Raw genomic sequence first — 18685 nt, 5'->3', positions numbered from 1 at the left:
GCTCACAAAAAGCTAACTTTGCCTTTGAAGTTCTTGTGTGTTCCATACTTAAAGTCAGACACCTTTATTCATCCAACCATAGTATGCGGCCTTCAATAATATGATATCATGCTTTATTTTTTTTTAGATTAAAAACAGTCTTTCATAAGATCCCTCTCTGTTATAAAATCATCAGCTAACATGTTTTCAAGGCTTTGCCAAGTACACAATCTGAATTACCTTCACTTTTCAGGGCTAACTGGCCTGATGTAATTTTTTTTTTAATGACCACAGATGTGCTAATAATGCTTTAGATCAGTTTCTATTAAAAGAATGGACCACATGAAGTTCTTCCCAACACATTAAGTGAAAAGCTATCTAACCATTATCTGTAGGATTTAAATAAAACCTGTTAATTTTCTCCCTTACTTCCTTCCCAGTTAGTCATTTAGATCCAAGGAGATAAAATATCAATATTATGGTACTGGTCAAAACATCAAGGAAAAAATACTGACATAATTTTTCAATACCCCAGATATTACCATAGAGTGATACCACCCCCACTAAAACCTCTGGTGCTCATTAGCACATCAATGGCTCCAAGTCTTAAGGTTAGATACAAACAAATCAAACCTGCTTAGTGGTGTCTACTCCAGAATTTCTCCAGCCAGCCTGAACACATCACTCCTTTCTCACGTAATTCCTAGTGCCAAACAAACTTTGGGACATACACACCTGTACTTATGTCTCTTTTTTCCTTCTTAACACCATGACTGGCCTATAGTAATAACTCAGTAAAAGGTTTTTGGAATGAATAAATGATAAAATGCAAGGCTGTACTATCAGAGGTTATGTAGATTGTACTGGTAAATTTTGAAATAAAATATCTCTGTCTTCCGTAGTGACCATTGAGTTCGAGTTCATGGAGAATGCCATTTCTTCTGCACATTCAAATGTGGTAAGTTAGGAAAACGTATCTTGAGTAGAAAAAGAAGCATCTTCATGAAATATGAGAAATCTAAAAAGCGAGTAGGTGTTAACAAACACAAAATGTAATGCACATTCCAAAGATATCTCTTTATTGTCCTTGTCTCTGTTCAGAATCTTTCCATTATGACTCAGTGGGATTTAGTTCCTGGATGTTTACTCTTATTTAGCATTTAATAGAAATCTTTCTCCACTGGTAGATCAGCATGTAAAGGGGATAGGTTCTTAAAAACACTTTGATGTCGAGAAAGGCTAAGATGCTGAAAGCAGATAGATAGTACCAAATTATACTAGAACTCTTGGCAAGTAGATGTCATGGACACAGGAGTTTGGTGCTGTGATTTTGGTCAGAGTAAACCAAAGACGGTCCAGGATATGACTGGAGTGGTTACAGTGGGACATTTGGCCACAAAGAGACAAATAAATAAATTGTGCTACGAATGAATTCTTTAGAGCTCTACAATTCAAATATCATTTGTAAATTCTTTATTGCTATAAAAAATGGATGATTGGAAAAAAATTTTAAGATACTGCACGTACTAGCAGACTGCTGAGATGATGGATGTAACAATCCTGAGCATTTGTAAAGTGGACTGCCTAATATTATATATGCATATCTCCATGACATGTTATAACACATGATAATTTATGAGGGAGAAAGCATCAAAATAAAATCAATTGTATATAAACACTCCCTGAATTTAAAGTGCTGGCAACTTCTGCCTCAAGGGGTACTCATTTTCCTCCTTTTTAGCCAGTCATTTTTGAAACACCTCAATTATAAATCCAGATTTTGGCCAGAAATATGTGACTGACGACACCTGAAAAAGGAAAATGCAAGGTGAAAAATATTATTCTTTCTCTGCTGGTATAAGTTGCCAATAAGTTAGTTGCATGTCATTCATGAGCTGATATCATTTGGATTGGTTTAACTTATATCATCCACAAAGACCGACTGCACTGTTATTTCAGTCAATGGTTGGCAATGCTGAAGAGCAGAAGCTACAGATACGTCTGCTAGATAATCGGGGCCAAACTGTGGCAAGGATACATGTGCTATTATTTATAAAACACTCATGTAAAGCAACTCATTATATTTTGCTGTTTTTGCTTTCGTATTCCTCCTTTTTGGACTGTGGACTTGTTCCATCCATCAGTAAACTTGTGGCATCTTCCTTGATTGAAGGTGAATCTGGAGCAACTGTTCTTTGGATAAATGCTGCCAAGGTAGGAGAAAAGAGAAAAATAAACCTAGATGAATAGAATCCCTGGGCTGACAAAATTGTAAGTAATCGCTGCATTTGATCTAGTTTTCTGTAAACTTTACATGGACTAACAAATCTTCGATGTAGGAATAAAATAGTTTACTATGTTTTTAAAAACACATTCATGGGATTTAATTTTGTTTTAGATTTGAAGAGTGAGGGTGGAAGATGTGTGTTTGTTCAGTATATAATGATATTAAAGCATTAATATGCTAATTAATAGCATTAATTCTGCTAAAGCAGAATTTTAGAGGGCGAAATCTTAAGGGCCTCCTTTTCATAGAATCCTCTTTTTTACACAGAAGGAAACAGACTAAATCTGGAATGTAGGTTTACTGTTTTTCTACTACCTCTTCCCTCTCTTCTGAGCTCCAGATGCCTATATCCAAATGTCTATGTCAAACACTCCCACCTGATTTATAATCTCTGATGTCTGCCCATCGCTTGCTCTCTTCATCTTAGAAAATGATACACTCATCCACCCAGTTTCTCAAACCCTGGTTCCTTCTTTCCTTTGGCCGGCCTGCTCGACCCATCCAATTTAAGAGTAAGTTCTGAGGATTCTACTGCCCATTTCACCTGATTCCTTCTGCTTCACACCACCTCCGTTACCATCAGCCCAGCCCAAGCCACCATTTCCTCTCTTTCTGTTTTCATCTTGCCTCCTTCTCCACACACCAGAATGATCTTTCTAAAAGGTAAATCCGATTATGTCACTCTACTGCATTAACCCTTCCCTCCCCCCACCCCCCCAGCCTCCCAGCGAAATTAGAATAAAATCCAAACACCTGATGGTGTCTGAAAAGGCTCCACCAGGACCTCAGCTCCCACCACTCTCTCTCCCAATCACTCTCTCCCTCACTCATTCTCACTCTCCCTCCTTCTCTCCCTCCCTCCCTCCCTCTCTCACTCCTTCAGTGTTCCATCTCTCTAGAAGACCATACCCCTTTCTTCTCTGGGGCCTTTGCACTTACTGCTCCCTCTATCAGGAAAACTCTTCCCACCCAATTTTAACTCAGCTGGTTCTTCTTGCCATTCAAGTTTCAGGTCAATTGTAACCTTCTGATCACTAATATATAGTTCTGGTCCTGGTACCTTCTATGATTTCACCTTTATAGCACCAGTCACCATTTTGCTTGTTTATTGCTTACTACCTGTTTCTTCCATGAGATGAGGTGACCTTTTCTGTCTTAGTCACTACTGTATTCCCCCAGAGCCAAACACAGAGCCTCGTGCATAGTCTCTTAGTAAATGTTGTTTGAACGCGTGAATATATTTTAAGGGATTTCAAAACGATAGTCAACTGGGGATTTTCTAGCTGCTTTCTAGAAAGCATTTATAGAGTACATACCTTGTCAAATCGCAATAATCAGAACTCAATTATTTAAAAATATCTGGCACCTAATTGGTCAGTGAAAAGATAATCACCAAAAAAAATAAAAAAGCACTATCACATACAATGAACCTATAAGATGGAGAGGTAGAAAGATTGTGCTTTCATGAAATAAATAAATCCTATAAAGGACAAGAAATACTATTTTACATCAGCAGTCCCCCAACATTTTTATTGCTATAAATCTTTGGCACTTTAGTTTACAAATTTGAGGACAGACTACACATGAAGCGTCCATTCAGTTAGCCGGGGGGATCCTGAAGTACAACACAGACGTGAAGAGTATTGCTGTTCTCGCTGTGGTCAAGTCCCATCTGAGGGACTTAAACCTCCACTACAGGAACGTCAGAAAACAAATGAAGAATACTAACTTTTCTTTTTATAGTGACATATTCTGAAGTAAGGAAGTGAACAAAAGTACTTGTTAGTAACTTTCATTGATTTGCTTTTCTAAGAATATCAAGTTAAATTAATATGTAAGATTCACTTCCAGCTCCTGAAGTAGTCTGCAGATAACATTTCCCCCCCCATGAAAAATCACTGTCCTTTCTTTTTGGGATTATTTATTTATTTAAATGAACATTATTTACCACAATGTTAGAATTATGGAAAAATTGCAATCTGCATTTATTTTAAAAATTGAGTTTATAGATCCCAACTCCACAAACATTTAGCATTTGAATCTCAAAGAACTCGAGATTTCGAGGAGTCATCAGTTTACTCCAGACTTCATTCAAACCCAGTCTGGTCCGGGCCCCAGGAGCGAGGGCCCTGTCCTGAGTTGTGTTCCTTTAGCCTAAAAGGAGCTATACATGGAGACCAGTGGTCAGTCACTACTTACAAAAAGTAAAAATGACAGTTTCAAAAGCTGGCATTATGAGTCTCTCTTACTAAGCCCCCACTGTCTACAGGCTGCAGGTAATGGAATCCAAGCCTCCTCAAAGAGTGTCCTGAATCATGGCCATAGCTTCCAGCCAGCCAGGATAAATTTGGTAGTAATCACGGCTCTAAATAATGGATTTCTGTGTTCCTATTTCCAATGGTAATATAAACTTACAATTTATATATTTCTTCCCTTCTTCCTGGCAGGAGGAATCTACCTTTTCTTGAATTGACCTGAACTACACAAAGCTGACATAAATTACTACTTAAAACAAACTTTCATTAATGCTGGATCATTTCAGAGACCACAAATTATGCAGTATTTTCCCATTTCCTTTGTTGTTTCCATAGTCAGTGATTCTACGCTTTCGTTTGGTCACAGTTTTGACAGGGCACCTAAGTCAGCAGAATGAGTGCCTTAGCGTCAACAGCACAGACAAAAGGGCCTCATCCAGTACCAATCCCAACCTGAGTAAGAAGGAGCCTGTTCTGTGGGCTCATAAACCCATGTCTGCCTCAGCACCTCAGTTACTCCCCGGGTCTCCACACAGGTCTCAACTGCTCTAAACTCCAACCCCCAGCTTTCATGCTTCATTCAGAGGTTAAGAAAATCCAGTACTCGCTAGTCAGACATAAAAGCTGGGGTTTTCTCAGTAGCGTTTTATTTTTGTAAGATTTCTTTTTAGCCAAAGCGTACATACATACACATATCAAATAGCACCAAAGGGCTACATAGAAAGACAGCAGTCTCTTGCCCCATCCCTCCCAGCCCCACACTCCTTCTCCCCAGACTCAACCGCAATCAACCCTTTATTTTATTTATTTATTTATTTATTTTTTCGGTACGCTGGCCTCTCACTGTTGTGGCCTCTCCCGTTGCGGAGCACAGGCTCCGGACGCACAGGCTCAGTGGCCATGGCTCACGGTCCCAGCCGCTCCACGGCATGTGGGATCTTCCCAGACCGGGGCACGAACCCGTGTCCCCTGCATCGGCAGGCGGACTCTCAACCACTGATCCACCAGGGAAGCCCACAATCAACCCTTTTAGCTTTATTTTCTGTACTTGCTTCAATTTTTGAAAGAAAAAGCTGATATTGCTATTTTTTGATTTATCATTTTTAGACTTATCCACACCCATCCACTTTCCCTCATCCCATCCTCCCTATATAGTTACGTCTGGACTTGTAGTTATGTCAATAGTATTTACATTATTATGACTATGTAAATATGGCTCACACAAACCTAATAGGTCTACTATGACAATGTTTCTTTTCTTGCTCATTTTTTCCTGGAGTTATTAATTGATATTTATTAAAATTCATTAATAAATTAATTTTTGTTTGTTTTTATTTACTCTTTATAACCATTCTCAATTGTTTCTAATAGCTCAGTTATACCTATAATAATCATATGTCTATTAGTAGTTTTTCTAAGCACTCAAATGAATCAAATAATCTATCAGTTTGTTTATTTCCTAAAGATTCTCCTGAGGGAATCTTTTCTTTCTTCCTTCACTATGATAGAACTAAAGAATATGAGTGTCCAGATGAAAAGCTCCCCCCCCGCAACCCTGCCCCAGCAAATAGTTAGAAAACTCAATAAATCAATACCCACAGGGAGGCATATCATCACAAAACTCACTGGGGTTAAAGGGACAATCCTAAAAGTTGCTGGGCCAGGGGTGAGGGTGGGGCAGTGGTGGTGAAAAGGATCACGTCAAAGGAATGGGAGTCAAAACAAAAAGACATAAGGTTTTTCAACAGCAACACTGGATTTTGGAAGATGACTGTGCAATGACTTCAGAAGAAAAGTCCTTTTTAACCTAGAATTTTATAGCCAGTCAAAGTCTCAGTCAAGTGTGAGTGGAAGAAACCCATTCTCAGAGATACAAAAACTGAAAATATTTACCTCCCTTTCTTGGATGTGCTCCCACAAAAGATGTGCAACAGCTGTTTGTTGGGTGAGCCCTCATCATCCGCCCCGCTTCTGGCCTTTGTTCTGTTTTCTTTGTTCTCTCATCCCAGGACTCTCACTAATCAGGTACTGTCCTCCTTGTATTGATTTTCTGAATATCTTATCTTTTCTCTCCTATTGTCCCATTCTTTCTTTTTCCTTATCTTCTACTTTGTAGGTTTCTCAACTTTGTTTTCCACCTTTCTAGTTCATATTTTAAATTTCTGAGACCTCTTATCCTGTGTTCCTTTTTTATAGCATCTTGCTCATATTTTTACTAAATGTACTATTTTCTCGTTTCTCTGAGGGCATTAATGATATTTTTAAGATATCTTCCATTCCCTGTATTATCGAATTACTGTAGGCTCCATTTTTCTCTTTGTTGATCTTGACAGATCTCCTTTTTAATTTTGAAGTTTCAAGAAAAATTACAGGACAGTTTCTATAACTAAGCTGAAATTGTTTGTGCTACAAAAATGGAGAAGTATTCAGGATGATTCTAATTCGCTTCCAAAAATACTACATCATGAAAAAGATATAAAAAATTCAAGGTTCATCAGAAAAGCAAATAAGAATAAACATTATTTCTAGAAATAAGTTTATTAAATCACTTAAAATGATTAACAGTAGTACCTATGATTAAACTTTTTAAAGTAACCTTAAAAACATGGAGGTAGGTATGGGAGGAAAATCATAAAACAAACTTGTCAAAAAGAACAGTAAAACTATGTGTAAATAAATAAATAATTTATCAATAAATTAATAAAGAGGTTTACTTTCTAAGCTAAATTTTCAGTCAGATTGTACAATATAGACTATAATAAGTATTTTCTTATCCAAATTATGTTCTCAATGATATTTTTTCCTATTCTTATTTAACTTTATTTTTTTTTGAGCCAGTGTATTTATGTAGAAACCTATGGCAGCTTATAAGTACTATATCTTAGAAAAATGACCAGGGCTAGTCATGAAATGTTACTGAATGAAAAGCTGAATACAGTTTCTTTTATTGCCTGTCACAGTATTAAATAAAATTCTAAAAAATTTCGTGTTTTCCCCTTAATGTCTTCTAACCACTTTCTTCTAGGTACCTTTCTAGGGAGCCTTATGAAAGTCATAATGGCAAAATTAAATACCAGTAGAACAATGACCTCTGTGCTCATATCATGGTGCTGTTTATTTCCAGGCTCTTAAATGTCTTAATGGATGGGATATGATGTTTGATGGTGCTCTGTCCCCACCCTCCTCCTCTTCCATGCTTACATACATCAAACAGACCTGAGGAAATTTTTCCATTGCTTAATATGAAAAATAAAAATTTTGTCCTATGTGTATATCACATTCTGAGGTACAGTAACCAAACCTGAGATATGATCCAATTTGAAGGGTGACTGCCGGATTAGAATAGCAGAGGGTTTATGAAAATATATAGAATCACTTGGTAAAATGGTTAGGACAGGAAAGGGAAAATGCTTAGCTTTTGCAATAAAATAATTATGATATAATGGAAGCCAAACCATTTATCAGAAACCAGTAAATATTTATTTGATGACTATGAATATAAATCAGCAAAAATGAGAGTTATCATTTTTGGATTTGACCTACTTCCTTGTGGCTAATTTTGATATTTTATTTTATAGCAGCCTAGTTTTTTTAAATGACAGCATTGTCAAATTGAATGTACAAACTCTATGTCCATGGAAAACTGAAGAGCTAAATGGTTATCTAACTAAGAATTTATTAACATTTGAGTCCCAAATGGATTGGATAAAAGTGGACTTGAAATAAAAAACTCATACACTCATTCATCTAATATTAATTGAGCCTTTACTATGTGCCAAGTTCTATATAGGATGCTGAGGAAACAGTGGTGCATAAAACAGACATCACTCCTAACATCATGGAGTTCACTCTTCGGTGAAGAGAAGAGTCAGTAAACAAAATGTCACTCAAATAGCAAATAATTCCATAATTAGTATGAGAAAGGTTTTAAAGGAAAATTGTAATGCTTTGTGGGCACACATAACAGAAACCATACTTAAAACTGAGTCCTGAAGGCTTCTTTAAGGACATTACATCCAAGGTGAAGCATAAGTGGTTGGAGATGGTATCCTGGGTCAACAGACTCACACTTTGTCAATGTGTGTGACATTTTATCAATATTTACACTGTATTATTCACAGAATGAAATCGGACGATAATAGTTTTCATATCCTTATTCTTTGCACAAAATTAGATATTTTTGAACAGTTCTACGCAGAGATTTTCTACTTTTTGATGACTTGAATTTTATTACAATACCATCTAACTTCCTTACCCACTCATCCATAGTTACTAGCAATCTCCAGGCCAAAAAAAAGTTGCTTAATTAAGATTTTTACCTTGGGTAATTCATTTTCAGTTTTTATGAGAAGTGTAAGGTCTAAAAAGAAGCGATTCCATATATTTTTAGTAAGTTAGGTAATATTATAAATGTACTTGGGTATTATTTGTATGATTCATAATGAACATTTTTTCAAACTTACAACATGAATATTACTATCATGTACTGGCCTTATGCTTTAATCTTTCCATGAGATGCATTTTCTTAAATCCAATTTAAAAGCTGGTACAGGACATCATTACTTACAGTGCAAGTGTGAAAATTGAGGACTAGACAGGAAGCAACTGTGATCCTGCCAAGAGGATGACTGATCTAACCCATGAGCATGGGAACCTTCAGCAAAGTTTCTGTCATCCTAAAAAAGAGAGCACAGCATTTTAGTTCAAATCATTGAAAAATGTAAGGCTTGGGATTCACTTAAATGTACTGAAAATAAAATTGAACCTCAAGATGCCAGCTATGTTACACCACAGTTTAATATAATTATAATCCTTGTAAAAAATAAAATGTGTGGATGTTAAAGAAAATATGAAAAAACGAGAGAGAAGGAAATCATCTGTAGCCATAACAGCATAACATATTTCTTTCCAGTCTTTTTTTTCCTGTGGATAAGATTTGTAAATATTGTTGTAAAACTCTGTTATTTATTTACATTTAATAATATAAACATTTTAAAAGTCATTAACCTTTAGCTTTATGTTACTCATATACTGTCTAGTGAATATATCATGCTTTACTCAGGTATTAGTCTTCTGGGCATTTAGGTGGTTTCCAATGTTTTACTCCTATAAATAACACTATGAGAAATACCTTTAAATATATAACCTTTCCCATATTTAGGTCTATTCCTTATGACAAATTCTTGGGTGGAAATACGGGGTCAGTAAAAACAATTTGATGTTTTTAAATACATTTACCTAGACTGCTTTCCATAATGATTATACAAATACTCATTCAACAAATATTTAATACATAAACCAAAATGAATACAGAAAAGGTCCCTCTCCTCATGGACTGTATGAATGTGTCCTTTTCCCCAAATCTTAGCTGAAAAACGGAATTAGGGAATTATATCTTTGAAAAATTTTACTAATTAAATAGGTTAAAAAACAGGTGCTTTAAGATACATTTACTTGATAAAAAATTGCAATTTTTTTCTCTTAAATGTTTTCTAATTATTTACTTCACTTCATTTTTTCTTTCTTGCACTCGTTCATTCATTCAACAATCGTTTATTTGGCACCTACTATATGCTGGTCAAAGGGCAAATAAAACACTGGTGTATATGATCATGAAATCTTCAGGATTGCAGGAGAGAAAGGCATTAAACAAACTATACAAAACACAATATAGTTTAAAACTATGATAAGAGCTATAAGAAGAAGAATGGGAAATAATAGGCAGAACTACATTTAGATTTGGGGTCCAGAGAAGTTTCCTCTGGTAGGTGATATTTAAGGCAATAATTTGAATGCTGAGTATGAATCAATGGGTTAGCCAGATGAAAACTCATAGGTGGAGGATGGAAAAGTGGGAGGTAAGGGGGAGCAGAAGGGTGGTCAGGGAGTGGTGCTCTAGGCTCGTGTGAAGGTGCTAGGAAGGTAAGAAAGAGTTTGGTGTGTTTGAAGAACTGAAGGAAAGCCCATGGCTTAGGCACACTGAGCCTGGGGAAGTGGTTACAATGAGATCCAGAGGTGGGATTTGGATGTGGGTTTCTTCTTACTTAAGTACAATCGGAAGGCAATCAAGGGTTTTGAGGAGAGGAATGACATGCTTTGATTTGTATTTCTCAAAGATTACTATGGCCTCTTTGTGGAAAACAGACTGAAACAGCACAAATGTAGAAGTGGGAATACAAGTTAAAAGACTGTGATTGAGGATGACTGCGGGGTCAAGGGAGAGGAAGGGATCAAGAATGGTGGCAAAGGTTCTAGATGAAACAACTGCTGGTTAGGTGGCCTAAACAGATTCTTCAAAACAGTAAGGCCTCATGTAGCATGACTATCTGATGAATTAGTTGTCGTTCTCTGCACTAAGTACCAAGTTTACATTTTATTTCTTTGTCACATATATATGTATGCAAACGCAAAAGAAAGGCCAAAAAAGAACAAGTCTGTGTGCGTGTGTGTGTGTGTATATGTGCACATACACGTGCAGACTCACACACACGTCTGTAAAAGACACATTTATTCTGCGCTAAAAGCATGGACATAATCCTAAAATGACTTAAGATCATCAGTTTTCAGGTACCAAAAGGGAGTTTAGGTTCATTTAGGATGAAGGCCCTGTGGTTTTTAACCAAGTGATTTATAGTTTTCACTAATTATGAGAATTTCATAAGAAACTGGAAGTCATTCATTGTAGGATTCCTGGAAAGGAAAGGATATGCAGTTGACGCTTGAACAACGCAGGGGTTAGGAGCACCGACCCTCTGTGCAGTCAAAAATCCACGTATAGCTTATAGTTGGCCCTCTGTATCCATGGTTCTGCAGCTGTGGAGTCAACCAACTGTGGATTGTGCAGTACTGTAGTATTTACTACTGAAAAAAAAATCTGCATGTAAGTGGACATATGCAGTTCAAACCTGTGTTGTTCAAAGTTCGACTGTATTAAACTTCCTCATTTTCTATATATGAAAAAAAGAAATGTGAGTGGTTGAATAAGTCAACAATTTTAAGGGAAAGGGATAACAGTCCTAAATTGTATGTACATATTAACACAGTGCCAAAAATATATGACGCAGAACTGATAGAACTATAAGGAAAAAATAGACAAAACCATAATTATAGTTGGATATTTCAACGTTCCTCTCTCAGTAACTGATAAAACAGTAGGCAGAAAACCAGTAAACATAAAGAAGACTTGAACAACACTACTGGCCAGCTAGACCTAATTGACATTTATAGAATACCCCAAAACAGCTGATTACAAGTATTTTTCAAGCACACATCCAATATTCTCCAAAACAGACTACATGCTGGGTGATAAAACAAATCTCAATAAGTTTAAGATGACTGAAATTATACAAAGGATGCCATCTAACCACATGGGGTGAAAGAAGAAATCAACAACAGAAGGATATCTGAAAAATTCCCCCAAATTTAGAAATTAAAGAACATATTTCTAAATAGCTCATAGGTGGGTCAAGGTAGAGATCAAAAGAAAAATGAGAAAATATTTTAACTATATGAAAAGAAAAGCATAATTTATCAAAATTTGTGAGAATCAGTTAAAACAGTTTGGAGGGAAATGTATAACATTAAACGTGTATATTACAAAAGAAGAAACGTCTCAAATTGATAATCCAAGTTTCCACCTTAAGAAACTAGAAAACAAAGAGCAAATTAAACCTACATTAAGTAAAAGGAAGGAAATAATAAAGAGCAAAGATCAATTAAATAGAAAGCAGAAAAGCAGTGAAAAAATGAAACCCATACTGTTATTCTTTTTAAGATCAATAAAATTTAAAAACCTCTACTGAGATTAATTAAGAAAAAAGAGGGAAGATATAAATTGCCAATATTAAGAATGAAAGAGGAATATTACTAGAACATCTATAGACATTAAGAAGGTAATTAGGAAATATTTTGAACAACTCTGCCAATGTATTAGACAACTAAGATAAAATGGGTACAAATAAACAGCCTTAAAATGTGTCATCCATGGGCTTCCCTGGTGGCTCAGTGGTTGAGAGTCCGCCTGCCGATGCAGGGGACACATGTTCGTGTCCCAGTCTGGGACGATCCCGCATGCCGCGGAGCGGCTGGGCCCGTGAGCCATGGCCGCTGCGCCTGCACGTCCGGAGCCTGTGCTCCGCAACAGGAGAGGCCACAACAGTGAGAGGCCGGCGTACCGCAAAAAAAAAAAAAAAAAAAAAAAAAAAAAAAAAAAATGTGTCATCCAGTATACTTCTAGGCATCTATATTAGGTTAATAAATTAAAAATACGGACAAAGATTTTTATACCAAGATGTTCATCAAGTGACTACTTATAATAGAAAAAAGCTGAAATTAACCTTAAATTTCCAACAATAGGAGATCAGGAAAGTAAAGTATGGTAGAACCATAATGATAATAATGATGATGATAGAGAAAATTCCCACATATATACAATGTTACATGAAAAAAGGAGGAAATAAAATTATCAACAAATGGTGATTTCAATATAAAAAGATATTTATAAGTAAGAGCTGGGAAACATACACCCTTAAATTACACAATAGGTTTTTAAAAATATTTGTTGGATTATTTATTTTCTTGTTAATTTTTTTTGTATTTCCTAAATATGCCATATTTTTAACTGTCATATGCCAAGAAGCTGGTTGTATAATTAAAAATATAAGTGGTTCTTTTTCTGGTAACAGAAAAGATATAATCTATGGTTTGATGCCAGTTGATTTTGTTTTAGAAATTTAAAACCATACCTTGGGAAGAGCGAATAGGATTTGACTATCCTGCGTACTCCATCCTTCCTCTGGGAGGCACATTTTGAGGCTGTCATTGCGCCATCTGCTTCATTCAGCAAGACGCCCAGACTTACACCTCCACTCCTGTCCTTTCTCACTGTCTTTCTCAGCCCAGGTGTCAATGGGCAAAATGTGAGTGTTTGCTTTTCCTTATTTTTTCCTTTCTCTTACTGGCCCATAATCAACTAAGCATCTCTTAGCGGGAAACCATAGATTACGCTTTTCTCTTTCACATTTTATATAGGAACCACGATTAAGTGGAGATTTCTAGCATTGATTGAAAGCATAATTCTCCTTTCTATCTGTGTATCTTCCAGCTCCACCCAGGCCTTTAGTATGGCACATCTGAACTATAATAGCCAGATCCACAGCTCTGCCTCTAGTTGGCCCATGTCAACTCATTCTAAAGTAGCTATTGGAATACACCTGGGACTCAATGAACAGTTGACCCTTAAACAACACAGGTTTGAACTGTGTGTGTCTAGTTAAACACAGATTTTTTTTCAATAGTAAATACTATAGTTCTACATGATCTGCTATTGGTTGAACCCAAGGATGTGGAAATGTGGATGCGGAACTGTGGATGTGAAGGGCTGACTACAAGTCTGATTTTCCACTGCATGGAGGGTCGGTGCCCCTAACTACCGAGCTGTTCAACGGTCAGCTGTATGTCTTTAAGTTCCCAAATTTTCTAAGTCTTCAAAAGACTGTCAGAATCCCCAATGCTACCTTGAAAGATAACTAATGAAATGAACCCTGAAAGAACATACTAAAAGAAAAATATTTCACGATCCCTTTGAACAATCAACATATCAGAATATGAAAACAATATCTTCATATTCTCCAATTATACATTGATTAACTTGTGGAATTTCTATCTAAGTAAAGTTTACAGGGTGACCATAAGATGACTGTTTCTTTCTAATTCCTACCTGTTTTTCAGTTAAATACTTAAATATTAAAAAGGAAGTACTGGTTTAAAAGGAAGATTCTTTGCAATTTTAATAATCCTAGCTTTTGCTTTTTGCCAACTCTTATATCCTTAGCACAGGGACCTATTTTTATTTCTGTCTTAAGTCTCAACAAGCTATTTAACCAGAATTCCCTGCAAAAATTCCACTGGGTGAAGGAACTTGCATTTTCTAATATTTTCCCTGGGTTTCTTCCACTTCTCTTTCATAACCCACATTGTAATTGGTTTCTTAAAAGTTGTTCCAACCCAACTAAATCTTTTTGCTAAACTAATCTCTAATGATTAATATTTAATGATGCCCACCAAGTATTTTTCTCTCAGAAATACTCTAAGTTCAAAGTTTATAAGACAAACGATGCATTTAATTTTTTGTAAATTTTAATTTATCCAACTCTTCCCCCAGAGAAAAGGAAAAAGCACTTATGTGTTTCTGAATCTGTGGCAGAAATGTTTTCCTGAATTTGTCTCTAGCTTAACAATGCACTGTTCCCCACTCTTAATTCCCAATTCTCCATCAGTGCTCGAAAAAGCTTAACCACTTCCTCAGTAAACTTTATTCCTATTTGAAACTTCAATCTGGACAGTTTACTTAAAGTCTGCCCTCCGTAACTCAATCTGCACGGCTGCTATTATATAGCATTTTACCTCCATGAGGGTGGGGCTTTGATCACCTCTTTCTACCTACCCATCCCAATATTCCACAATTTAGCACAGTGCCATTTGCATTAAGAAAGTCAATAATGATCATATATAATTATTCTTGACCAAAGTACCGAAATGAAAGTTTGCTATGTGGAAGTTGGGAAGAAGGAGACTGTCACTCTCACATTCTCTGTTTCTTCATATAAGGAAATGAGGGCACTGGACCAGATCATCTCCTAAGATTTCTCAGCACTAACGTTTTCTAATTCTAATCTACCCGAGCAGAACCACTGAACAACCAGTACATCTAACTATGCAAACTATCTTTTCCAAATTTATACCATAATGCTATAAACATGAAGCCACGCTCATGAACAGACTCATGAAAATACCGTGTTAGATCAGGCAATTTGATAAATTTACCTTTATGCAATTGATTATTTTATGGTATAAAATTTAATATTACTAATGACTCACTAATGAAAAAGATCATACTCAGTTTTTGTTTTGTTTTGTTTTTTTACTCATTTTGGACTTGGCTCTACATGACTTTAATCCATTTTCAGAAACTGAATATATTCGTAGTGGGTAGAAATTTGCCATAAACAAGGATACGCAAAAAGATGTCACTGACTTAAGAAACAAAAGCAGAGATGCAGAGATATTTTATAATGATGGTGCCTCACTGGAATCAGTGCTTCCTCTCTTGAAGTGACTATTTCAAAGGAAACAGTGATTGTTTGGATGAATACGTTATAACATGTTTATTTAAAAACTAATAAGACATTTAATTGGTATTCCTTATGTATCTAGTATTCATATCTAGAATTTTGAATTTGACATGATTAACAATGGTATCTTTATAGTTAAACTCCTTCATAATCTTTCCTTTCTTAATGTTCTTGTTGAGTAAATTATTGAGAAAGGTGAAGAAAGCATGTGGCTTGTTAGGGGAACTGGGTTTGGTAGAGTTATGTGCTCATCTAAGTACCCATGTTGATTCCTAAATAAGCACTTTTGATCCATTGCTATTTTCAGGTTTTATACCAAAGAAAAATACCAACTCATTTGGCAACCTTTTGTTTAACTTTTAAAGAGCAAGATGTAATCAACTAGTTAAATATTATGGCTGGATCACTTCAAAAGCATAAAAATTGCTTCAGAGTTCAGCATGATTTGATTGTCTACGAGGTTTCAGATGTGTCATCTAAGAATTACTGGAAAAATAGCAGTTAAACTTTTGTTAGAATTCCATAAAAGGCTAAAGTTAGAAAAAAGAAAGTTTAATCACCGATTTAGCGTGAATTGTGTATTCTGGAGCCGAAGATAAGGCAGACAGTGTCTACCCTCAAAAATCATACAATCCAGTAGAATAGCATTTCCCAGATTTCAGTATTTACCTATAGTTATCTTACTATTTCTTTTATGTTAACTTAAAGATTAGTGTTGGACCCTAAATCTGTATATAGGAGAGGCTTAAAGGATGGCAAAATTGCTTGGGGTTGGGGGAAGCATGGAGTTATATTTACGTAGGAGATTACATGGGATTTCTTAACAAATCATGGAGAGAGGTGGTTATAAATGAGATAACTAGGGTATTGTGGGGTTAAAGCTCCCTCAAATTCCCCCATGATTGCTACTACTGTTCCCAAGCAATATTTGTAAAATTATCTGAATAATACACTGGTGATATATTTTAGTAGTCATTAAATAAAAATCACCTACAGTCTTGAATTGCATGAGGAGTTATGCATTGCGTGCTTCAGAAGCTACAATTGTAGAAGATTTAAGATATGTACAGAAATAGGTGACCTTAGAAAGAAAGTGCTAACAGCCATTAATTGCTATGAGCAAAGCATAAACAAACCACGGAGAGATTCAAGGAGGGAGAAATAGCTTCCAGGAGCAAAGCACATTCTTAGAGCATACACATGCTTACATTGAACAAATATGACAAAGGGCTTCGGCAAACTCTGGCTTCAAAACCTGTGCTGAAAGCCATTATCAACACTTCCTCACCTACCTCATCTTATCCTGTAAAAATCTGCCTCTTTAAAAAGAAATTGCATATGAACTCTTCTACTGGAAATTGAAAATCATGATTTTTTTTTTCAGGAGGAGGAAGGATGGGAACCTTTTGTGATTTTACTAAAAAATCCACTGCTAATTAAAACCATATATTTAGCATGGGTAGAGAGCAAAAAGGGCAGGTAGCAAATGGGAATATCTTGGACCAAACCATGCTCTTTCGTGAATTCAGATTAGCAATGCTGTGTTATTGGCTGACTTTTGAACATTCTGTTCTATTTGAAACAGCTGGGACAGCAAGGAAGTCTGTATGTCCTACAGAAACCCAGTTAGGCCTCATGAACGAGAAGCTGTGAAATGTTTCTGTTGTCTACACAGAGACAATCTGGGTCAGATTCAGCTTTGAATTGAATTCTAAATTTAAACTTTTAGATCAGGCTTTGACCAGTTAACTTGGTAAGCTTAGTACAATATTACATTATGCTCTCAGCAGTTGTGGACATTGGTCCTGCTAAAACTCTCAGTAGGTTTCTAGAAATCTGATCATTTGGTCCTGGTGATTGCCATGGGAGTAAACAGCAGGAGTTGGTTCTCTTTCTGGATTGAAAGAGAACCTGACTTGTACACTTTCTGCTACACTTCCCCTCCACCAGCAGTGTGGCCATATTGGATGTTTCACTGCCTTCTGACATCAGCAACGACATGAGAGCAGCCAGCTGCCAATATAGTTCTGCTAGTCTAACAGTTATTTGTCTGCTAACAGTAATACAGTCAGGGGTCTACAACTGTAATGCTAATAGTGATCCTTTTCCCTGTACCTTGTCATCACAAGCCTCTTTTCAAGACTTGAGAGCATCTTTCTTCTCTGAACTCCCACTGCAGTTTTTTTGGGTCACCCTTACAGCATGTACCCCTTTCTCCTTTGTACTACAGTTGTCTGTGTGAAGACTCTGAGTTCCTAAGGACTGACAATGGCTCTTCTTACTATGCCATCATCCTCTCCGGCTTCCAGCACAACGCTTTATACACAATGTAAACTCAGTAAAGGTTTGCTGAATGTTGTATTTAACAACAACGAGAACAAACTTGAACATCTCACAATTAGAACAGAAGCTCTAAAAGGCAGGGATCTTTGTTTTGTTCACGGACGTGAGTCCCAGGGGCCTAGAAAGTTCCTGGCACATAGCTGAAACTCAATAAATTTGTTGAATGAACGGATAGTATTATGACTTTATAAAGAGCTTGGGTAGTATGTTTTGGTTAAATAAAGAAAAGAGAATATTTTACATAATGTGTAAAGGAAGTAAGAGTAGATTGGTAATTTCTCCTTCCTCTAGACCAGGAATTGGCAAATTTTTCCCGTAGAGGGCTTGATAATAAATATATTAGGTTTTGTGGGCCATACAGTTTCTGTTGCAACTACTCAACTCTGCCACTGAGTATGAAAGCAGTCACAGACAACACGTGAATAAATAAATGTGGCTGTATTCCAATAAAACTTTACTTACAAAAGCAGTCAGCAAGCAAGATTTGGCCCATGGGTGGTAGTTAGCCAAACTGTGCTCTCAAACAACTGTGCAAGAATTACCTATAAGGATTAAGATGACTAGATTACTATTCCCTACTTGAAGGCCATGCCTTCTGCATGTTTGTACATCCTGCCACTCCCACCTCCAACAGGTAGTGCAGTGCTTTTGCAATATAGTATCTGTATAGTCTATGTCTGTTGCATTAA

The 18685-nt window shown here is 36.3% G+C and overlaps 1 protein-coding gene across 6 annotated transcripts in view; it reads right to left on the bottom strand.

Annotated features, from left to right (window-relative positions):
* Window positions 1–890: 890 nt before the first annotated feature.
* Window positions 891–18685, bottom strand: part of CEP128 (centrosomal protein 128) — a 417494-nt gene continuing 399699 nt past the window's right edge. For all 6 annotated transcript variants that reach the window (XM_079912854.1, XM_079912856.1, XM_079912858.1 and 3 more), the window contains 2 exons: window positions 9089–9197; window positions 891–2185 (listed from right to left, as the gene is read on the bottom strand). In XM_079912854.1, coding sequence (XP_079768980.1) covers window positions 2058–2185; window positions 9089–9197 — 237 coding nt within the window. In that variant the 3' untranslated portion in view covers window positions 891–2057. The remainder of the gene's footprint in view (window positions 2186–9088; window positions 9198–18685) is intronic.

Source organism: Stenella coeruleoalba, assembly GCF_951394435.1.
Source record: "Stenella coeruleoalba genome assembly, chromosome: 2".
NCBI lineage: Eukaryota > Metazoa > Chordata > Mammalia > Artiodactyla > Delphinidae > Stenella > Stenella coeruleoalba.
The sequence above is the reverse complement of the archived record's forward strand: the minus strand, read 5'-3'. Positions and strand labels throughout refer to the sequence as shown.